This window comes from Chiloscyllium plagiosum, unplaced genomic scaffold (assembly GCF_037043375.1).
Source record: "Chiloscyllium plagiosum isolate Xiang-an unplaced genomic scaffold, Cpla_swu_hap1 HiC_scaffold_11, whole genome shotgun sequence".
Taxonomy (NCBI): domain Eukaryota; kingdom Metazoa; phylum Chordata; class Chondrichthyes; order Orectolobiformes; family Hemiscylliidae; genus Chiloscyllium; species Chiloscyllium plagiosum.
The window spans coordinates 74078309-74102804 of NW_028270149.1; the positions used below are offsets into that span (position 1 = coordinate 74078309).

General features: G+C 41.5%; 1 protein-coding gene across 4 annotated transcripts in view; it reads right to left on the bottom strand.

Annotated features, from left to right (window-relative positions):
* Positions 1 to 293: 293 nt before the first annotated feature.
* Positions 294 to 24496, bottom strand: part of LOC122557116 (2-Hydroxyacid oxidase 2-like) — a 47022-nt gene continuing 22819 nt past the window's right edge. For 2 of the 4 annotated variants that reach the window (XM_043704440.2, XM_043704439.2), the window contains exons 4-8: positions 18665 to 18942; positions 15237 to 15458; positions 13821 to 13979; positions 7905 to 7974; positions 7615 to 7790 (exon numbers count right to left, since the gene is read on the bottom strand). In XM_043704440.2, coding sequence (XP_043560375.2) covers positions 7735 to 7790; positions 7905 to 7974; positions 13821 to 13979; positions 15237 to 15458; positions 18665 to 18942 — 785 coding nt within the window. In that variant the 3' untranslated portion in view covers positions 7615 to 7734. Of the gene's footprint in view, positions 2371 to 7614; positions 7791 to 7904; positions 7975 to 13820; positions 13980 to 15236; positions 15459 to 18664; positions 18943 to 24496 lie in introns of those variants that run through there. The other 2 variants (XM_087992172.1, XM_087992173.1) reach the window with 2 other exon arrangements.

The window sequence follows — 24496 nt, forward strand, 5'->3', positions numbered from 1 at the left end:
GAAGGAGCAGTGCTCCGAAAGCTAGTGTTTCCAGATAAACCTATTGGACTATAACTTGGTGTTGTGTGATTTTTAATTTGAGGAAGTGAGGACTGCAGATGCTGGAGATCAGAGTCGAGAGTGTGATGCTGGAAAAGCACAGCAGGTCAGGCAACATCAGAGGAGCAGGAGAATTGACATTTCGGTCATAAGCCCTTAATCATTCCTGCTCTATTCTTCTGCTCCTCAGATGCTGCCTGACCTGCTGTGCTTTTCCAGCACCACTTTCTCGACTCTGATTTTTAATTTTGTCCACTCCAGTCCAACACTGGCACCTTCAAGTCATACATACTAACTGTGAGACATAACAGAACATCCTTTGGAAGCAAGAAATCTAAAATCCAAGTTTAAAGGCAATAAAGTTACTACCAATTCATTTAGACATAACATAATCTTAACCCTAACCCTTAAGTACTACCATGACAAATCTTTGTTGCATATTTGTACAATTCAAAAAAGCAGAAAACAAAATCATATCAAAGTAGACATCCTACATCAAGTTACAGCCAACGAAGAGATTTGGAAATTTAGTCCCAGAATTTTTCCAAGTTGTGGAGGTACCACTAAGACTCCAAATTGGTGAATGGGCGGCAGATTGGGATGTCCTACCCCCATTTACGATCGCAGTCATTTTCTCTGATAGTGGAAAGGGCTGTAGGAGTGAAACCCAAGCACAGCAGGGCCATTTTAGCTCAGTGCCGAGTTCAGACATATCCTGTTTTCAGCAAAGTCCTTAACCCAGGACTTATGAAATTTTACAGTTGTCATAAATGCCCTTGTCATCCAATTAGACTGTCAAACAGTCAAGTTGTGAAATTATTTCAATCCAAAAACCTTTAACAGTTAAAAATAGCTGCCTGTGTCAGTGATGGGTTGAAAACATCTCCTGCTATAAGGTCATTTAAATCTCCAGCTTTGTAAAATGTTGTAAATGGACCACTGGGGGCTCAAATAAATCTGCTTTTGAAGTTACAATAGCTATTTGTTGACATTACCCTTTATCTAGTTGTTACTAATTGGCTATTTTCACAGCCTACAAATGTCTCAGTTTGATTTATACTTTAAAAAGATTATTAAAGGATTAACTGTCTCTGGTAAATTATGAACACAAGTCTTTAGTTTTTAGAAAAGCTTATGTATTTGAGGAGATTGATATAAAGTATTTTTTATTAGAGTGAAGGCTGGAGTATGTAATAGATTGGTAAAATTTTAGTTTGTTTCATTTCAACATGATTCTTGAAGTCAACCCTTGGTGGATACTGGCAGAATTGTCATGGAGGGTAAAAGATTAGATTAGATTAGATTAGATTCCAGCGTAGAAACAGGCCCTTTGGCCCAACAAGTCCACACTGACCCTCTAAAGAGCAACCCATCCAGACCTATTCCCCTACCTTTACCCCTTCACCTGACACTACGGGCAATTTAGCATGGCCAATTCACCTAACCTGCACATTTTTGGACTGTTGGAGGAAACTGGAGCACCCGGAGGAAACCCACGCAGACACGGGGAGAATGTGCAAACACCACACAGACAGTTGCCTGAGGCGGGAATTGAACCTGGGTCTCTGGCACTGGTGGGTGAGTTTCCACGAGTTGGTATTAATTTGAAATAATATTTATAAAGGATATCATGAAATGTTGAAGAAGAATGGGTTGGTGTGAATTAGCATGAATAGGCCCTGGGTGTGGATGAAGAGGATAGGGGAACTAGGTGGTGGGTGCGAGAGCTGAGGGCTACAGAGTCAAATCTTTAACAAAGCAATTGGAATGTAATACCAGAGTACTGAGACCTGCCTTTTCAATAGCATGCCTTGGCACTCAGCATCCCCTGTGGCTGCTGCTGATCTGTGAATGGGGCAGTGGGCTGGTCCATCTTGCAGTTATCCGCCAGGGCAAAACTCCTGTTTTCAGAGTAAGTTTCACCTGAGATGGTGTGGCAAGTTGTGAGATCTCTGAATCAGAAGGTCATACAGCACAGAAACGTTCCCTTGGTCTAGTTCATCCAAGGCGACCAGGTTTTCCAAACTAAATTAGGCCCACATTGGCACAATGGCACACAGTGCCAGGGACTTGGGTTCCATTCTACCCATGGGTGACTGTGTGGAGTTTGCATATTCTCCTTGTGTCTGCGTGTGTTTTCTCCGAGTGCTCAGGTTTCCTCCCGCAGTCCAGGAACGTGCAGGTTAGGTGGATTAGCCATAGAAAATGCAGAGATGGTCTGGGTGGGTTGCTTGTCAGAGGATCAGTATAGACTCGATGGGCTGAATGGCCTGCTTCCACACTGCAGGGATTCTGCTCCATATTCTTGCAATCTAGTTAGGAAGCGACAATCTGTGTAGAAACAATATTGTAGGAGGAGCATCAAGCAATTTGCAAACAGCAAACTCCCGCAATCACTCTTAAAATCCATTTTGACTTTATATGATTAGATTACCTACAGTGTGGGAACAGGCCCTTCAGCCCAACCAGTCCACACCGACCCTCCAAAGAGTAACTCACACAGACCCATTTCCCTCTGACTAATTGACCTAACACTATGGGGCATGGCCACTTCACCTAACCTGCACATCTTTGGGCAGTGGGAGGAAACTGGAGCACCCGGAGGAAACCCATGTGGAGAATGTGCAAACTCCACACAGACAGTCACCCGAGGATGGAATCGAACCTGGGACCCTGGTGCTGTGAGGTAGCAGTGCTGTAACTGAGTCACTGTGCCGCCCTTAAGCGGCAGTGAGAATTCAGAGGTTGAAAAATAATCTACATTTGTTAAGCATCTTTCATGTCATCAGGACCTCACAAAATGTTCTTCAGCCAATTTGTAGGCATTGTTGTAATGCAAGATACTATATCACAGTTACTGCTCACAACAAGGTGCCATACACAATAATAAGATATCTGACCATGTAATTGATTTTTATTGATGTTGAAATAGAGATACATAGTAACCAGGGCATTAGGAAGGCACCTGATGTGTTGGAATAGTGCCATGATGTTTTTAACATCAATCTGAGAGGGAAGACGATGTTCTTCGTGGTTGGACATATAATCCAAATGTACACTTTGTCTTAGCTACAAATTTCATCCATATTTATTCAGCAGAATGTGTAATTGTTGAAAATATCTAGAAAAGAGAGCTGCGTGGCTGAGTTACCAGGTTGAATATACATTTGTTAAAAGAACATGTTACTGATAAACTGTAACACACGGTGGCACAGTGGTTAGCACTGCTGCCTTACAGCACCAGGGACCCAGGTTCGATTCCAGCCTTGGGCGACCATCTGTGGGAGTTTGCACGTTCTCCCCATGTTTGCGTGGGTTTCCTCTGGGTGCACTGGTTTCCTCCCACAGTCACAAAGATGTGCAGGCCAGGTGAATTGGCTGTTCTAAATTGCCCATTGTGTTAGGTGCATTAGTCAGAGGGAAATGGGTCTGGGTGAGTTACTCTTCAGAGGGTCGGTGTGGACTTGTTGGGCCAAAGGGTGTGTTTCCACACTGTAGGGAATCTAATCTAACAGCAGAATTTGGTTTAGTTTTGAAGAACTTTAACATTAGGCGTTGTTCTTCATTATTTCAGGATGTGAAGTGCACACACCCGAGTCTTGTTGAATGCAACAGCAATTAAAAGCAGCACTGTACAGGGACTCTTCTATTGGCAACATCCAGGAAATGAACTGAGCTACAAGACATATTATAATATGAGTCCATAATGAAATATAAACATAGGACCCTGCATTGTAACTTTTTTCTCATATGCCATCTACAACAGAAGTTTTTAAAAAAATTCTGAATTAAGGTTCAACTACTTTCCTCCCATTCATGAAAAAGACTTCATTGAGTGCATTTTTTTGAGGTAATATGATGTTGCAAATTGAGTTACAAATAGCTAGAGCATGTTTACAAAGGAATTAATTTTGTTAGCCCAGGCATTTAAGCTTGACATCAGAGAAACATTACATGTCTGGCTCAGATGTATCCAACCCAGTAATAAGGGATAGAATTACATTGTGCACTGGATTCCCTGACCCCCAATTCCAATAGTTGCCCTGCAGCTACACTGGGAGCAGCTTTAATTGCTTTACAGCCAGTTTCTCTGGAGGAAGTCCCACCTAGATAGTTGCAATCCACCAGATTGGCTGACAGTTCTCTAGACTCTGTGTTATGAATCAGGGGTTTTTGGTCACTGCTGGGACGACAGTCAGTCCCACCAAGAGGAGGAGTTTGGTTATATCTTGGGGGTTGGGATGGGGATGGATGCAGGTGGTGGTGGTAGGGCTAAGATGGATTGGTAGAGGGTAGGATTCATGAGACTAGGGGAAGGGTCAAAGTGGAAGCTGAGTCTCTGAAAGGTCCAGAGAATTCACAAAGGAGGTCCACCCCTTCTTGTCTGATATGGACCCACGCATCTAATCTTATCATATTTTCTGGTCTCCCTGCTCTTGTGAAACTTGATAGGGTTGGGATGAACCCCTTACGTTGCCATTAATTGACCAATTAAGGCAACATAGATTCTAGAATATAAGGACCTCCCCAGGCACTTGTAAAATTTCAGACAAATCCTGGGTGAGGGTTGGTGGGAAGGGCACCTCACAGAAGGAAAGTCTTGTAATACATCTGAAAGAGGCATACTGGTCCAAGCCATCTCGTATACTTCCTAATGGAGGTCCAGAATCACCACTACAAGTGTTCCTCTTTCTTTCCCTGTGGGCTGCTGCATTTATATGTTCCTATTCCACCACCTATCTTCAAACCCATCGGCATAGTAAATTCCAGCCCAAGTCTTCAGATCTTACAATAAACCAAGCTGATCACACAGCGCTCTGAATGGTGGTGATACTGAATGTTCTTTCACATAAAGTCTTGCTGATGCATTCAGAATAGCTTCTGTAACATTTTGATGCATTCAGAACAGCTTGTACAACTTTATGAATTAGTTGTAAAATAATTTCTGCCATTGGCTAACAATTATGAAAGCAGTTTTCAACTAAATGAAGAACATGAATGTCTATAATTTTTTTTACAGTAAACAGGATAAGCACTTTTCCAGCATCCCTCCTTCTTAAAATGGCAACTGGGGAAGGTGGGCATTGTCAGACGAGAATAGAAAGTTACACAGCACCATCTTGTGGGATAGAGATGACAATTCCACAGTTGTTTATTTTCGACACATTGCTCTTCAGTCAGGAAGAGTGCTTAGGTTTTGTGATTTTTGAACTTCTCGAAGACCTTATGTCTCTCCAACTCTGTAATTTCCTCCAGTGCTGTAATCATTTTGATCATTCTGTTCCAATGGCTCTGGTCTCTTATGCTGCTTCTCTCCCTTTGTTCATCATTAAAGTCTGTAACCTGTACCTAGGGCTTAATCATGTTTCCAAATTTCCCTGAATTACTCTGTTTCTCCACCTGCTTTTAACACCCATTTCTTTGACCAGGTATTTGATCACCTCACTCAACATCTTTGTTGGTTCATTAGCAATTTTTCCCTTTCTCTTTGTGCAATAGCTTTGGATGATTATTTTCCTCACCATATGTGTTTGTTTGTTACTTTATGTGATTTATTTTTTCTGTCCCCATTCAGAGTGCAGACTCTGAACAAAAGATGAATTGGTGCCAAGGAAATGTCGGGCCTGTACAGATGCCTTGAGCTTCTGCACTATTTTCCACTAGTCTTCCAACTTCTTTGTCTGTAAAATCACCTGATTTCCCCACTACAGATCATCTACTGTTGAAATCCTCAGGTAATTCTTTTGTTACCTCTAGAGTCATCTAATCTAACACAGTCCTTCCTGATCTCACATTCTGCCATGTGTAAGCTTCATGTCCACAGATCTGTACTACCTGTCTCTTAATTCCCAGCAAGCCCTGTTCCTTTTTCGTCCCTGTACTGATTCATCTACATTGCCTCCCAGTCAAGTGACGACTTGATGTTAAAATTCTCATTCCTATTATTAATTCCTGCCAAAGTGTCACTCTTCCTTGTAATCTCATCCAACCCCAAAACCTTCCAGAATGACTGTTCTCCTTCAGTTCTGGTCTCTGGCATAATCTCAATTTTAACTAGTTCACCATGATCATTGCGTCTTCAGCCACTCGACTGCAAGCTTTGGAATTCCCTCCCTGCACTTTTCACATATCTTGCTTTTTTTTTCTTTAAGAACTGTCTTATAAGGAAAGGCTAGGTTTGTATCAATTGCAGTTTAGAAAAGTGAAAGGCAACTTGATTGAAACATAGAAGATTCTGAAGGATCTTGATAAGAAAGATGTGGAATGGATGTTTGCTGTAGTTGGAGAATTTAAAACCAGTAGTCACTATTTAAAAATAAGGGATCACCCATTGAATAGTGATGTGGAAAAATTGTTTCTCACAAAAGGTTGTGAGTCTTTGGAACTCTTTCCCTGAAAAGGTGGTGGATGCAGAATATGTCAATATTTTAAAGTTCAAAGATGGATCGATTCTTGGTAAACAACGGAGTGAAAAGTTATCAGGATTGGTAGGAGTATGGATTTGTAGTTACAATCAGATCAACCATGTTCTTGTAGAATAGCAAAGCAGGCTCAAGGAGCTGAATGGCCTACTACTGCTACTTGTTCATAAGGTGACATGATTGTATGTCCTTCACAGCTTCTTGTTTGCTTTCTTAAGCTCCTGTGAATCACCTTGGAGTATTTCATTATCTTAAAGCTGCTATGTAAAGACAATTTCTTGTTGGTGTGAAAGTAGGTTGTCAGTTGTACTCAAACTGACAGTTGAATTGTGGGGATTGTTTTGACAGAATGAGGTTCAGGATAATTTTTTTTCTTCTGCCAGTATGAGTAAAACAATCTTTTATTCTGTACATAATTAGAATGGATAATGGGGAGGGCAAGCAGTCTGCCCTTGACTGACGAAGGGCTCCGGTCCCGAAACATCGATTTTCCTGCTCCCCGGATGCTGCCTGACCTGCTGTACTTTTCCAGCAACACCCTCTCAAGTCTGCCCTTCACCCAGATCAAGATCAGAAATAGATCAGAAATATGGTGGATCAAGATTCTATCATAAATTCACGCAGTCACCCTATCCTGTCCATCTTTCATCTCCAACCTTCCAGAAATTAAAGATGATCCGGTCCGAAGGATAATTGAACATGATGTTGTATACAAAATAATTCAAGTGACCTGTGGTTTTAACAGATAGTCAATGTTTGCATGTGTGAAAACAACAAATGCTGGACACCAACTAATCCCGGACGAGCCCTTCTTAAGTTGCTTTGTGCACAAATGCCCAATTAATTTTGTGAGCGGTACGGTGGCTCAGTGGTTAGCACTGCTGCCTCTTGGCACCAGGGACCCAAGTTCGATTCCACCCTCGGGCAACTGCCTGTGTGGAGTTTGCACATTCTCCCAGTGTCTGTGTGGGTTTCCTCTGGGTGCTCCAGTTTCTTCCCATGCTAAATTGCTCATAATGTTAGGTGCATTAGGCAAGGGTGAATATAGGGTCGGGGTGGGTTACTCTTTGGAGTTTCGGTGCCGAAGTGCCTGTTTCCATACAGTAGGGAATCTAATCTAATCTAAACAATTAACTGAGCAAAGAAAATAAACAAGGGTTACATGATTTTAATCAGTGAAAGGTCCTAATCTCTACAGTTAATCACTTTGTGCAAACCATGGAACATACTCATTTTTGAAGTTTTGTTTCTAATCATTAATGCTGATCCATTCCTACAACTTTGCAAATTTCACCAGTGTCCTGTCAATCTCAGACAGAGTTTTGTATCCTGCAATGGAAAAAAAAAGTTGAAAGTGACTTAAGATCAAGCTGTACATTGCAGACATCAATATATTTTCAGAATACCTTGATCTTGTAAAGTGAGTGCTTTTAGATATCGTACCAGATAGAGCCATTGCTGTATGAAGCTCGCTTTTTAATATTTGAAGCACACGTTTAACTCCTTCTTCACCCTGTTGTTAAAATGCAAGAAATTATTAGCTTTTACTGTAGCCTCTCTTTTGTTGAACAGTCTTGTCTTCAGGCTGAACCAGAATTGCAGACAAGTGAAGTTGCAACTGAATTGGAGAAAGATATCTCTCCTCCTAATAGTTTTTAAATAAAGTATATTGAATTGAAAATGGAAACTTTATATATGCTTTAACAAGTGTTGTGATATTATATTTCATTTCACGAAACTTTTGTTTCTGCTTTTAAGAAGTGATTTGTTTTAAGAAATACTAATTTTTTAAGTTGGCTTGGAGGACCTCCTATTTTCCGCGATCAAGGTGAATTAATGTACACAGTTGAAAATGCAGGTCACTAAAATTATGGATCAGTATTTGTATTTCAAGGATATTCATCCACCTGCTCCCAGTTCTCCAGCGATTTCATAATTTCAACAAAACTATTGCCATCCTCCTGTCACCACAGCCCACAGCGGAATAGATGGAAAATTAAATAGAAGAGGGAAAAATATCTTAGTCCTTCACAGAAATGTTATCTTCAGTGGTCAGTATGCTTCAAGTGAAACAGTTGTTGGTTGCAACGTGATCTCCTTCTCTATTATCAAAGATCCAGGACACATTTAACAGAATAACAAGCAGAGCGCAGACCTCCATTTGCCTATTCCTGATCACATTTTAAGATGTAGCCCTCATTTTCCCAACCTCAGGAGGATGAAAGGCTGAGTTAATGAAGTATGGAATCAAATCAAAGGCCCCATGCCCTCTCAGCAGACTAGACTTTGCATCTTGTCATAACTCTGACAGGACATCTGTGATTTTGCTTTATTGGATCACTAACTTGTTGCGACACATCTCAGTGTAGCAGTGCAAAGATAATAAGAGAATTACATACTGAATGAAAATATAAAAGAACACTTTCTTAGAAACCACAAGGGATTTCTGGGCACACGAGCACTGTCAATATGATCATGAGAATTGAATTGTTAACTATGGATCAAACAATAGATTAACTTATTAAAAATCAGCGTAAATTTTATCAGTAAGAGAAGCTCATTTGCTATATAACATGTTAAGGATCTAGTGGATGTTATGTAACATAAATAAAAATAAATATACTTACTGCATTATCAATTCTTGTCTCTCATGACTATCTTTCTTAACCATATAAATGCTTATCTGCAAAGCTGTTATTAAATAATCAATGATAGTGGATCGTGTTCTGATCAGGTGGTTCGCGAAGGGTCTGGACAACGAGTCAAAGGTTACATTTTTCTCAGATAAAGCAAACTTGATAGGGCTGGAAGGGCACCCAACTCCTGCTGGGTAGCAGGCCAAAGTGCCCTGAAGCTAATGGCCAATGCAGCTACTAGGTGTACGGACTGGTTTATGATGGAGTACTACTGTTATCAAACCAATATGAACACAAATGTACAGATGTATTACACACTGCGAGAATAACACCTATGCTCAGGAGAAGAGCAATATTGATCCTTTCCTTTTTATTGTTTGAAAGAGCACCTTTGGCGAAGTGTGACAAGATACCCATTCAATCCAGAAGATACAACATGTTCATTATGCCTAGTTTGTCTCAAATCGTGGCATTTAAATTGATGATTGTCAGAATTTTCAATAATGCTGACAAATTAACAAATGACTTGCTCCACAATGGCTTCTTCCAAAAGCTCCAACGCTCACTGAAGTTGAAGTTTGTGCAAGATACTTGTTCTAGTTGTTATCTGATAGTCTGAAAACAGTCTCATGGAACGTTGAATGGGACAATTCATCTTTAATGTACATTTATTAGTATAACTCATCATGGTAAAATAGGATGTTAATTTTAGATTACATAGGAAATAGCAGTAGGCCATTCAAGCCTGGTTCAACAATCAAACAGATTATGGCTGATCATCTACCTCTATGACTGTTTTCTTCCATCCCCATATCACTTAAGGTCATTACAACTTCATTTGTTTTTGAAATGCTGATGCTGGAAACAGTGCTAGCCAGTAATAATTTTGTGCAATTCGATAAGGTCTCATGTTTTGCAACTGTGGAGAATACAGGCTGAGATTTCTTAATCTCTTCTCACATGGTAGTCCCACCATCCCATGGATTAATCTGGTGAACCTCTGTTGCACTCTCTCTTAATAGCAAGTATATCCGTACTTGGATAAGAGACCAAAACTATGCATAATACTCAGCTATAGCTTTACTAAGGCTCTATGCAATTACAAGAAAACGTCCATTCCTGTCCTGAAATCTCCATGTAAAGAAACTCAAACATTCCTAATTGCTTGCTGCATCTGCATGCTAGCTTTTAGTGAGTCATGAACAAGGATACTCAGGTCCCATTGGACAACAACATTTTCTAATCTCTCACCATTTAAGAAATATTCTGCCTTTCTGCCTTCACGCCTATTCGTGTTTCTTCCATGTGCCACATTCTTGCCCATTCACTTAGCCTGTTCAAATCTCCTTGAAGTCTGTTCTCATAATGTAAATGAATAGCTGTCAGCATTTTCCGCTGAAAGTTATATGTTATGAAGATGTGGGTATACTGTACCTTTAAGAGAGTTAAAAGCAACAGAACTACCTGACAGCACCAAGTGTTCTGAAAAAAAAGATATAATGTAAACTTTTGGTCAAGCAGTTAGGGTAGCTAGTTGCCTGGAGACAAAAACAGATTTGAATTAGGCCAATCAGTTTAAATTGTACCCCAGAAAATACCAATCCAGTGTGAATTTAGTATATTGGCAATCTTACAAGCCAATGACACAATCGGATGCTTTGGAGGTAAAAGACGGGGTGATGGGGGGGGGGAATTGCACAGTTGAGAGGAGAACTGCCACGCCACCAGCATGTAGAGATTGCCTGAAAAAAAATATTGATCAGCAATCTGTGATGCAGAATCCCCAAGAAGAAGAAAAGAAGACAGGAATACAGAGAAGAATCAAAAGCTGCCTGGTTTTGAGATAAGAAGTTTTGTTTTATAAATCTTAATCGGGATTTTTATCGGACCAGTATCGTAGAGGGAAAAGTAAAAGATAGTTTGAGGAAGGAGTTGTAAAGTTAATTATTCTCTGTTATGCTTTAGGAAAGTTAATTTTTACTTTAAATAATTCTTGGCCTCTCGAATTTTCACAGATTACTGCATGGGGATAAATCATTGCTGTGTTGCTGGTTTAAATTAAGCAGGAGGGTTTACACGTGTCGTAATATATTACACTGCATTGTTTCACAATATCAGTTCATAAGTATTTCCTTTATTCCCTTAAAATTTGGTCATGAAGTGCATGATTGATTAATGGACTCTGCAGCTTGTTAAGTATTTATACACAGCCACCCTAAATTACTAATATTGAGACTCAACACAGCAGCAAATCACCCTTGATCAGCACCTTCCAATTGCGTGACTATAAACGAGAACAACATGGGTCGTAGATGCATGGGGTCATCATCAACTACAAGCTGCTCCAGGACTTGGAATAATATCACTTTCCTCACTGTTGTTGGATCAAAATCCTGGATCTCCCTCCCTAACAGCACTGTGGGTGTATGTACACCTCAAGGATTGCAGCAGTTCAAGAAGGCTATTTACCACCACCTTCTGAGGACAGTTAGGGATAGGCAATAACTGCTGGCCTATCAGTGAAGCTCATATCCCATGAATTAATTTAGAAATGCTTCAGTCTCTAAAATCAATATAGCATCAGAGTGCATCATTCTCAATTTAGACTTTTACAACTATTACATTGTGTTAGTATCTCTTATGAATACAATAATTGTATTATAATTGTTCAAATTGACTAATGGACAAGATTGAAGCTGAAGTGTATTAAATTATTAGTTATTCAATAAATATTCAGCAATTATGTATTTGTTTGCTTATTAAATTTACACTTATGCAAATTAATTCTGCTTCCTAATGGTCAGCTGAAATTTGTAAGGTTCATAGGATTGCTGAAAAAAATTATGACAATACAAATTTGTTTCAACTTGATTGGATTGTAATTCGTTTCTGAATCATTGAGTGAATGTAGATGTAAATTTCTCTTTTCAAAACAATGCACAGGAGATGAGCAGAATCTTCATAAAGTACAAGATTCCAAGTGAAACCAAACTGCCAAAATGAAAACAAAAATGTATCAAATAAGTATTTATTGTTCTCAATTCATGGCCCATAATTCACAAAAGAGCTTTAATAGAAGACAATCAACTTCAGAGAGAGATATTCCAAACTGTATCACCCAGAATACAAAGGCCATTCAATCCCTTCAAATCTGTTTCCCTGTTCAGTGAGATCATGGTTAATCTGTAACTTAATTTCATTCGCACACCTTGTATCTATATCCCTTAATATTCCTGTAAAAAGCTATCAATTTTGCATTATAAATTATTAATTGAGCTAGAAACTACTGTATTTTTTGTTGGACACAGCACCACTCAGCATCCTTTCCAACACAATGTGTTTACAAACCTCTCTCCTGAATAGTTCAGCTCTGCCTTAAAACCCTCCACTACTGGGCAAGTTACTCGTGATCTACCCCATCAATTACTTTGAAAACCAGAATACCTCAAATAAATCCCCCTCTCTTTTCCATAGAATAGTTATTTATGCAATTTCTGCTTGTTCTGTCCATAATGTTCAGGTTACATTCTAATGAATCTGCAGACAGTGATATTTGGGAATAATAGCAAGACCACAAAATCAGAACTTATATCATAAGTGGAAGAAGGTATGCTTGCCTGCCATTGGTACTGCCATCAGGCAACCTGACAACAGTATTTGTGGTGTTGATCAGCAATCTTTGTGCTATCTTTTGTTGAATTCTAAATTGTACCTCCTGGATTTCTGGTCATAATTGCACTAGATTTTGATAATGTAATCCACACCCGCTCCATCTCAATCTAGCTGAATCTTTGGATTCCAATTGCAGCTAATTCAGAGGAGTTAAATAGGTTTAGTGACGTTGATATAAAGAGGAATTTGTTGTACATATATTTTAATGAGAAGTTCTTAATTAACCTTGTGAGAGTTTACTTATAACACCCAACATCCTGTTATATTAGAGTCATAGAGATGTACAGCATGGAAACAGACCCTTCAGTCCAACCTGTCCATGCCAATCAGATATCCCAACCCAATCTAGTCCCACCTGCCAGCACCTGGCCCATATCCGTCCAAACCCTTCCTATTCATATACCCATTCAAATGCCTCTTAAATGTTGTAATTGTACCAGCCTCCACCACTTCCTCTGGCAGCTCACTCGAGACCCGTACCACCCTCTGTGTGTAAAGGTTGCCCCTTAGGTCTCTTTTATATCTTTCCTCTCTCATCCTAAACCTATGCCCTCTAGTTCAGGACTCCCCGACCCCAGGGAAAAGACTTTGCCTATTTACTCTATCCATGCCACTCATAATTTTGTAAACCTCTATAAGGTCACCCCTGAGCCTCCAACTGATTGACTTTGTATGAAATTACTTGATTTTGTTATTTTACAGGCATTAAATTCAAGAAGCTTATTGGTAAATGGCAGTAGCATCTGGCTTCTTTATTATTTCCATGCAGCAACACCTAACTGGGATGCAGGACTTGGGTTGAATGCCTATAGTTATTTGCTAAGTGAATACCTGGTTTCATCTGGCTCACTGCCCACTTCTTCTGTTTACACTGCTTCTGTTACAATTGAGGACAAAATGTTAACAAAGGGTGTGTGTGTGTGTTGTGTTGTATGTTAGGAAGAGGCAAAAACTAAGTAACCCATTAAAGAGCTTGTAGAAGCATTATCTCTCAATACGTAACATTAAAAGTGAGAATTACAGAAATAAAACCACATTGAAGATCATTTACCTTATAGCTTAATCCCCAAATCACTGGACGGCCGATGAAAACACACTTGGCACCAAGCGCTAAAGCTTTCAGGACATCAGTTCCCCTTCGAATTCCACCATCCACATAGACTTCAACACGGTTCCTCACGGCTTCGACAATCTCTGGCAGCACTTCAATCTGCAATGGTGCAGTACACCTACTTAAGTGTCAAATCAACACTTCTGCAAGTACGTTACTGATAACAAGGAACAAAGAGTATCATGTGTTATTTCAAATTTTCAGGTGCCATAATGACCACCTCACTAAGTGGGCATTTAATTTTCAATGCCAGTTAAAAAATGTTGAGGCTGGAGATTTTTTTTTAATAAAACCCTTTTAAGCAGAAAAAGATTTTGAAATGTAACATTTCTGGTACCAGCTAAAACAAAAATGCCATACAACACCTGACAATACATGCAACAAACACGCAACTATGAGGGACAGGAGTGAAAAGAACTGAAAATTTAGTTTGACTTATTTGGGTAATTGAAAAACACTTTATTCATGATATTTTGCGCTTTTTACTATGATCTCTGCCCAGCTAGAGACAGCTCTTGATCTCTTTTGAAAGAATAAAAGTTAACCTGCTGAATAGTTTTTAAAAAATCATTTGAAAGTTGGATATTTGTGTAGACTTAACCTGGGAATTAATATGAGTGCATTATTTAAACATCATTTTGTCAATATTTATTGCTCATTCTAATTGCTCTCCAAAAGGTGCAGGTGAAATGCCTCCGAACTGGTGAAGTCCATCTGATATGGATGCTGTCTGCGAGGGTGTTCTAGACCTTTAGCCCAGCAAAAATAGAGAATCATAGCCTCCCCACAGTTTGGAAGTAGGTCATTCAGTCCATTGAATCCTCAACGCCTCTCCAAAGAGCATCTCACCCAGACAAATCCCTTACTCTATCCCTATATTTACCACAGCAAATCCCCCTAGTCTGCACATCCTAGACACTACAGACAATTTAGCATGGCCAGTCTACCTAACCTGCACATCTTTGGACTGTGGGAGGAAATCAGAGCACCCAGAGGGAACTCTTATAGACATTGGGAGAACGTTCGAACTCCACACAGTCGCCCAAAGCTAGAATCAACCCTGGGTACCTGATGCTGTGAGGCAGCAGTGCTAACCACTGAGCCATGATAAATGGCAGTATATTTCTGACTCAGGATAGTGTGTTGTCTTGGATGAGGAGATAAACTTTCTTTTTCTAAAGCTTCCCTCTTTGCTACTTTAGTTGAAAAATTAACCGAGTTTATTAATTTTAGGTTTTGGGTTTTAATATGGTCATTCCATGGGTCAAGGCATCATTGCCTCTTTTCCCTAATCTGGGTGATGTATAATTGGAAGGAAATAAGCGGATTCTTAAAGCGATTTGTGTCTATAATTACGGTTGCTGAAACTCCATCAAGCTGTCTTCCTCCATGATTGGACACAATGATTCCTTGGACACCGTGCCTAACCGCAAGCTCAGCATCCTCTTTTGTCAGGATGCCCTTCAGAATGATTGGGAGATTAGTCTGAGATCGTAGCCATTGGATATCTGACCAGGTTATTGCTGGATCCAAGACGTCGTTGTACAGAGGAAGATTGACATCACGATCTTGGTCGTTCTGTATCACAAAATGATGTGAGGAATGCATTACTTAATTATGGGAATAAATTGGTTATTTCTGATATTCTGTGAAAATATCAGCACAACAATATTGTGATCAGAAATTTACATTGATTGTGGGTAGTTATTTTGAAAATCTAAATTATAATTATCTGCACATGTTTATGCAGGTTATTGATGCCAATAACCAAAACATTGCACCAATATATCAATTAAATTCATTTCAACATTAGCTTTTTTGCCAATACTGCAGTTGCTCAAGTTTCCTAGGGAACGGTTACCTATGACTCTGCTGCCCAGACATTTTTATTATTCTCAAATGCTACACCACACGTGAAGAAATTCAAACCAGATTCCTCATGTCTTGAAGCATGACACTGGCTCCAAAGCTAATCTACAGGTACTGCATTGTACCACTTGAAAAATTGAAATACGTGTTTGACATCTTAAAAAAAGAGTTATTTTTCATTTGGATATTATTGTCTAAAATTAAATGTTCTTCTTTCAGATAGAGCTAATAAATACACTGTATGATGTACCAAACTAGCCTCCTCTCTCGCCCTCAGATACTCTTTAAAGATGAAATATTTTCCATTAAATCTCACCAACAATTAATGCACATACACTAATTCCTTACGTATCACCTTTACACAATAATTTGTTTGTCTATTTTGCAATGGGTTATGACCTGCTAAGTAAAGCTAGGAGACACAGTTCCAAAATAAGAGGTCTCCCTTTTAAGGAGGAGGTGAGGAGATTTTTATTTTTCTCTCAGAAGGTTGTCAATCTGTGGAACTCTCTTCCTCAGAAAGGGGTGGTGCCTGATCCATCTCCATATGCTCACTAATTGGAGGCTGGCAGCTACTAGATAGACAAGCAGGTAGAACACAGCAAGCCAGGCAGCATCAGGAGGTGGAGATGTCGATATTTCAGGTGTAACCCTTCTTCAGGACTTCAGCTTGCCGTTACTGGCTATGGACTATCCCTGGATCAAAGTAAGTGGGGCATCCTCAAGTGGTTCTGGTAAGCAGGTGGAAGGAGTAAGTTGTTGTAAATGCTAAGGTATTACTTTCCCCCAGCTCTTCCTTGGCACTGCAAGTACTTTTATAATTATGCACAGGATACCCAAGGAGAAGGGAAAAAACCCTCCAGGCTGTCGACATCAGCCAGGAGTTATCTAGCAGCCTGTTCAGTGATAAGCTCCTTATGTGGATAACTAAGGGTTTAAATTGGCATCTGGACAGGACACTATTCTCAAATCTTTTGGCCCCCCAGATCTATTTCCAGAGTTGAATGATGGTGAGGGTGTTGATCAGAAAGGCAATGGGCTCTCCACACTGAAGCTATTTCCACTTTCATGTCCCCATCCCACCATATTTGGAATCAAACCCTAAGCTGAGGTATCAATGGTGGTGACATCAATACAAGAAAATTATGTTGGTCGATGGGAATCATCAGGTGAAATTGAAGGAAGACTTTGACAAAGAATGAATCAGTGACTGACTTTGGTGAGAAGTACACTGACAGTTGGTAGTGACATCAGGCCATTCTTCAGCCTTCTGAAAACCTCAGTGGTCCACAGAGGCCTGCGCTGAGAGTTGTGGAAAAAGCAAATTTTGGAAAAACTGAACAGCATTGGGTTTGCTTGCCAAAAAGCAGAAGCATCAAGTTTGGATGTTTCTGAATGCTGTGGGGTCCTTTGTAAATGCCAGGGGATTACTGAGATCTCTGCAGATTTTGAAGCTATCCTAACAGCATTTGGTGCATACATGAACCTGCTGCTCCAAATAGTAAAGCCAGTTGTTGTGAATGTGATGCATGAAAAGACAGGCTCATTTATGACTGAATTGTGATTGGAGTGCAAATGGAAATGCTGTCACATAATTTGCAGAGAAAAGACACAACACTCGAGCAAATAGATCAATTTGCAGACTGAACTGAGGACTCAAAAATGGACCAATATCCATGGAGAGGCCAAGACTTTGAATGAGTCTGTTAGATGGGTAAAACCAATGTCTGACTCACTCAAAATTTCGCCAACCATAGTAAAACTGGAACCATTATGGAGCCAGAAAGTAGCATCGAAGACGAGAGTGCTGAGTAGGGAGCATAGGAGTGTTTCTACTTCAGATAGACAAACCCTTCAAAGAATTCTACAAATTGAAACACGTAAGTAAGAGAAGAACTCAAGAAAATGTTCAAGTAATTGGAAATGAAGAAACACAGAAGAATACAAATTTCTTTGATGGAATGACGAATCAAGAACAAAGATTTTGGTCAGTTAATTCATATGCTAAAGAACTAAAAAGAAAGTTTAAACTTAACATTGGTACAGGTGGTATCGTCTTGGTTGACCATTTGAAATGGGTCAAACCACTATTACAGCCATCTAGAATTATATTTCAAGGTCCACATGACACAAAATTCTCACATAAAAAGATCCAAACATTTAACCACAAAGGGCTATCTAAATTTTTTCCAATCAACGGACGTCTTTACCCAGCAGAATCGCACGTATACAACTCAGATACTCACATCAAGAGGCCAACACAAGGTCCTTTTCCTCGACTTCCTCACAATCTTTGAACCCATGTCCAATGAAAAATATCTGACATCTGTACCTAGAACCCGGCTCCATCTCCAAGTGCATTCAGACCCTGGGAGCACCCATCACATTATGAAATTGTGTCAGAGCCCAAGCAGTAGTCCCAGTGTTTCCAGATGTCTAGGCTGCCTGCAGTGTGGTAATGTCAATATCCTTTGATTATTTTCCTATTCATTTAAAGCCCTTTGGCTAACTGTCAACATTATCTCAGGAAATTGGCTGAGCCACTGACTCTCATGAGTGAATTTTTAAAAAGTCATTCTTGGGATGAGGGCATTGTTGCAAAGATTGGCACTAATTGGCCATCTTATTTGCCCTGAGAATACCTCCTTGGATGCAGTTTGGTAAATTAAGCATTTGGTAGCCTACATTAAAGGTGTCAACTGCCTTGGCATATGCATAGACCAGACTGGATAAGGACAGCAAGTTTTCTTTCCAAAGGACATTAATGAATCATTATAACAATCTGACAACTTCACAGACACTTTTAATGAAACCAATTACTTTTAAGAAACTGAAACAACTACTAGCACTTTATGTATTCAGAACAGCTATCCAGTGTTTCACCTATGGAATATCATCATTATTGTATCACTTGCCTTAAATATTTCAAAGTTCTTCAATTTTAAATGGTCAGGTATCTTGAAGTCATTCACTGTGTCTTTTCTTCTCTTGCCTATGTAAGGCACGTCAACTGTCACCACAAGAGCCTTGTACCCCAGGCTCTTGATCCGTTGCACCAGCCTCTCAGTAACATCACGCCTTTTGAAAACATAGAGCTGAAACCAGCAGCAACCTGAGGAGACTGCGACAATATCTTCCGGGGAGCACGTTGCATATGTACCAGCAATATAACATGTCTTCATGGCATCGGCAGCTGTAAGGAATAGTTCCATTTTAACTTCAACATTGGCAGAAATGGCGAGGGTCTGATTTTAACTCATTGCTGTGGCACAGGCTAGATGTTAAAACAGTAGACTGGGCCCCAATATTGGAGAATGATCAGAGAATCCTATGGCTGCTAGGACCTGTGCACTTGTCTCCTGCAACTTCAAATTGGATGTGCACTTGCCTTAAAATTGGACTCAGTCAGATTGGTGTGAGAAAAGAATTGCCAAGTCTCCTGGTTCAATTTAAAGACCAAACCTCCTCCCTTCTGCCCACACCATGCCCTCTCCTTACACGATTCCATCCCTGGCTGGGAACATATCAAATTGACACCAAAGTCAGAAAAGTGGAACTGTGCTAGAAGATCATCTCTATTCTGTCTGAATGGAGCAGGTCTGAGGAGGCTGTATGGTTTAGGCTACTCATACTTCAGATGTTCTATTGACACCAAATGTAACAAGCAACGCATTATATTTTCCGGGAATTGTAAAGGGAAATATCAAGAGACTGAACACTATAGTTTCATCAGCAACTGAAGGTTGCTGTGTTGCATATTATCTCACATGCAATAGATACCCATATTTTGTTATAGCATTGAATAGACCAGCAAAAAAAGACACAGGTCATCATTGTTTTCAGCATGCGACAGGAGCAAGCACTTTAATTTATGTAGTGGCCTTTTATATCCGAACAAATCCAAAAGTGCTTTCCAACCAATTGGACACCTCTTGGAAAATTGTACTGGCAGTCCTTTTACTGCAGTAATAGGGGGCATAGCCTGAAATCTGTCCTGCAGTCCAGGGAAAAGCTGAAACTGTGAATATTCTGTTCCTTTTCTTTCTACTGAAACTGTAAATAAAGCCCAGCCGCGAAAATGCTGATAATAAGAATAAGAATTCCTGTCCCTGCATGTATTAAGTCCAATCTTTAGCAGGCATGTTTCTGGTTGCCTTGGGCTTCATATGTGCATGACTCCATTATAAATAGTCTTTGGTATCCTAGATGCCTAACCCAGAGTAAGCAGAGCAGTCCAGGCCAGAGCAAATCTGTTATGGAAACCCACCAGAGGTAAGACTTTGGATATAGTCTCAGGACTGCTCAGTGGGTGAAGGGTTAGACACCCTTAGGGGTATCAGATGCCCTTGCAGGGAGGGGTCGGATGCCTTTGAAGGGTGGAAATAAATAGGAAGGTGCATAATAGTAGATTGAACCATTGGAAATGTCAAAACTGTAAAAGAATGGTCCATGTATTCAAAGAACTTCAAATGCAAATGTTTGTTTTCATCAGGCAATTATTTGAAAGATTTTCAATGTGATTTTTAATCAATAAGATTTTTTTAAAACAATAACATCATTGCCCATGTTTGATACTAGATATGCAGGCCAAAGGTTGGTGGGGGGGGAGGTGATGTGGAGGGCTTAGGTTGGTATAAGCTAGCAATAAATTGTCATTGGAGGTACTCAGACGAAAGGCGATGGGCACAGGATCACATGTTCACGGGGTATATGAGAACTTGGAGGGTGGTTGTACAGAGGAGCATGGGGTGGTATGAGGGTAAGAGGAGCCATGAGGGTAGTAAGGGGCACAGGGTAGAATGGAGGGTATAAGACATTGAGAGATAGCATGGATATGGGGGTGGGTTGTGAGGGTGAGGGCTGGAGGACGCTATAAGTGTAATTCTTTATTTACTTCGAACTGCAGTACAGTCCCAGTGCCACCTTGTATTCAAGGCTGTATCCAGAGCCTCCAATCTCGCTTAGAGGTCACTTGGCTCACCTCCCAAGGAACCCTGTAGATTCAATCTTCTGGTGCACTTTCATCCCCACACTGAGTTGGACACGTGGCACAAGAAAATGTTACGGCTTTGCACTCCAGAACCAGCAATGAAAAGTAGGGCCCCAATACAGAAAGGACTGCTACTTTATCAAGTCACCTCTGATAACCAAAAAAGAAACACAGTTGATGTAGTGGCTCAGTGGTTAGCACTGCTGCTTCACAGTGCCAGAGACTCAATTTTGATTCTAGCATCGGGTGACTGTCTGTGGGTGCTCCAGTTTCCTCCCAAAGTCTAAAGATGTGCTAGTTAGGAGGATTGGCCGTGTGAAATTGCCTGTAGGCTAAGTGGGAAATGCAGGATTACAGGGGTGCAGTGGGTCTGGGTGGGCTGCTCTTCAGAGTGGTGGTGTGAACTCAATGGGCTGAATGGCCTGCTTCTAAACTGTAGGCATTCTAAACTAAATTCTGTCTTCTCCAATAAGATTCCAGGGTTTTTAGCTCAAGATTTCAGTATGATATTTGATTTTTGTCTAGTCTGAAATAAAAATCAAAAATATCTTTATTTTTCCCTGAACTACAGCACGTGGACTTTGTATCATATGACAGGAAATTTCTTTAGCCATCAGACTCAAGTAAGGTTAAAATGTGTTGTCAATTGATCTGAAAAATTGTTTCATGGAAAAATACAGTATTCTGGATTTGCATTATGTATTATGAAGCTAGAGCACACCAACTTCAAAGGAATGGTATTATAAACATGTGAATCAGGTTAGACATTAAAAACCAAAGTAGACCCAGTAACATAAGGCTATTTGATCAGATGGTTTTAAAGTAGTGTGCCTAAGGTGTGCTTTGATGACAGGAAACTGGACAAATCTATAAAACAGAAACAAAAAAAATGGTTGGAAATAAGTAAACATTTATGCAAAACCACTGGAATTAAGAACATGGAAGGATGACCACCCATTTTAGTTAGATTGGAATGCCCTTTACCTCTGATTGTTTTTACATGTTCACCTCTTCGCAAGTTCAGGTATTTTCTATGGTTTCAATATAAGGGATCAGATTTCTGCTTTGCACATTAAGACAGATATTCAGTGATAGAGCCAAAGATGTAAATTTGTCAATTCGTCAGACATGCTTGTAGACTGCTGAAGACTGAATGTAACAATGCTTTGGGATTGCTAAAAAGTCACTTCACACAAAATCCAGAAATATGACAGTGCTAGCTTTGGTTCAGTGATACACTTCTGCTTCTGAGTCAGACGTGAGTTCAAGTCTTACTTAAGAGGCACAAAATGTAAATTAATATTGCAGTGCAGTACTGAAAGAGTGCAGCACTGTCAAATGAGACATTCTCTCAGGAGGTAAGAGCAGATGAGTTATTTCTAAAGTCCCAGTCAATTATTATTCATTTCAATGAACACCAGAGATAGACTATCTGGTCATTATGACTCGTTATAGGAGTTTGCGATGTGCAAATTGGCTGCACTACATAAATTACAATAGTAACTATATTTCAGGAGTACTGTATTTAAATAGCTTGAAAATGTCTTGATATATCTCAAGGTTGGGAAGCCCTCTCATCAAGTTTGAAATCTGAAGTGGAAAGTATGCAAGTAGTTGAAACTTTATTGCTGGAACAGCACAGCAGGTCAGGCAGCATCCAGGGAACAGGAGATTCGACGTTTCGGGCACAGGCCCTTCTTCAGGAATGAGCAGAGAGTGTTCAGCAGGAGAAGATAAAAGGTAGGGAGGAGGGACTTGGAGGAGGGGAGTTGGAAATGTGATAGGTGGAAAGAGGTCAAGGTGAGGGTGATAGGTCGGAGTAGGGTGGAGGCGGAGAGGTCAAGAAGAAGACTGCAGGTCAGGAAGGCGGTGCCGGGCTGGAAGGATCCGGCTGAGACAAGGTGGGGGGAGGGGGGATGAAGAAACTGGTGAAGTCCAAGTTCATCCCCTGCGGTTGGAGGGTTCCCAGTCGGAAGATAAGACGCTCCTCCTCCGACCGTCGGGTTGTTGTGGTTTGGCGGTGGATGAGTCCAATGACCTGCATATCCTCGGTGGAGTGGGATGGGGAGTTGAAATGCTGTGCCACAGGTTGGTTGGGTTGGTTCGTCCGGGTGGCCCAGAGGTGCTCCCTGAATCGCTCCGCAAGTAGGCGGCCTGTCTCCCCAATATAGAGGAGGCCACACCGGCTGCAGCGGATGCAGTAGATGATGTGGGTGGAGGTGCAGGTGAATCTGTGGCGGATATGGAAGTTTCCCTTGGGGCCTTGGAGAGAAGTGAGGGGGGAGGTGTGGGCGCAAGTGTTGCACCTCCTGCGGTTGCAAGGGAAGGTGCCGGGAGTGGTGGTTGGGTCGGTGGGGGGTGTGGATCTGACAAGGGAGTCGCGGAGGGAGTGGTCTCTACGGAAAGCTGATAGGGGAGGGGAGGGAAATATATCCTTGGTGCTGGGGTCTGTTTGGAGGTGGCGGAAGTGACGGCGGATGATGCGCTGTACATGGAGATTGGTGGGGTGGTAGGTGAGGACCAGTGGGGTTCTGTCCTGGTGGCGGTTGGAGGGGCGGGGCTCAAGGGCGGAGGAGCGGGAAGTGGAGGAGATGCGGTGGAGGGCACCGTCGACCACGTCGGGGGGGAAATTGCGGTCCTTGAAGAAGGAGGCCATCTGTGTTGTACGTATTTTGAACTGGTCCTCCTGGGAGCAGATGCGGCGGAGACGAAGGAATTGGGAGAATGGGATGGCGTTTTTACAGGGGGCAGGATGGGAGGAGGTGTAGTCCAGGTAGCTGTGGGAGTCGGTAGGTTTGTAGTAGATGTCCGTGTTGATTCGGTCGCCTGAGATAGAAACAGAAAGGTCTAGGAAGGGGAGGGAGGAGTCCGAGACTGTCCAGGTGAATTTGAGGTCGGGGTGGAAGGTGTTGGTGTAGTGGATAAACTGTTCAACCTCCTCGTGGGAGCACGAGGTAGCGCCGATACAGTCATCAATGTAGCGAAGAAAAAGATGGGGGGTGGGGCCAGTGTAGTTGCGGAAGATGGATTGTTCCACATACCCTACGAAGAGGCAGGCATAGCTGGGGCCCATGCGGGTGCCCATGGCTACTCCTTTTGTTTGGAGAAAGTGGGAGGATTGGAAAGAAAAGTTGTTCAGGGTGAGGACCAGTTCGGTCAGTCGAAGGAGGGTGTCGGTGGAAGGGTACTGCACCTGCACCTCCACCCACATCATCTACTGCATCCGCTGCAGCCGGTGTGGCCTCCTCTATATTGGGGAGACAGGCCGCCTACTTGCGGAGCGATTCAGGGAGCACCTCTGGGCCACCCGGACGAACCAACCCAACCAACCTGTGGCACAGCATTTCAACTCCCCCTCCCACTCCACCGAGGATATGCAGGTCATTGGACTCATCCACCGCCAAACCACAACAACCCGACGGTCGGAGGAGGAGCGTCTTATCTTCCGACTGGGAACCCTCCAACCGCAGGGGATGAACTTGGACTTCACCAGTTTCTTCATCCCCCCTCCCCTCACCTTGTCTCAGCCGGATCCTTCCAGCCCGGCACCGCCTTCCTGACCTGCAGTCTTCTTCTTGACCTCTCCGACTCCACCCTACTCCGACCTATCACCCTCACCTTGACCTCTTTCCACCTATCACATTTCCAACTCCCCTCCTCCAAGTCCCTCCTCCCTACCTTTTATCTTCTCCTGCTGAACACTCTCTGCTCATTCCTGAAGAAGGGCCTGTGCCCGAAACGTCGAATGTCCTGTTCC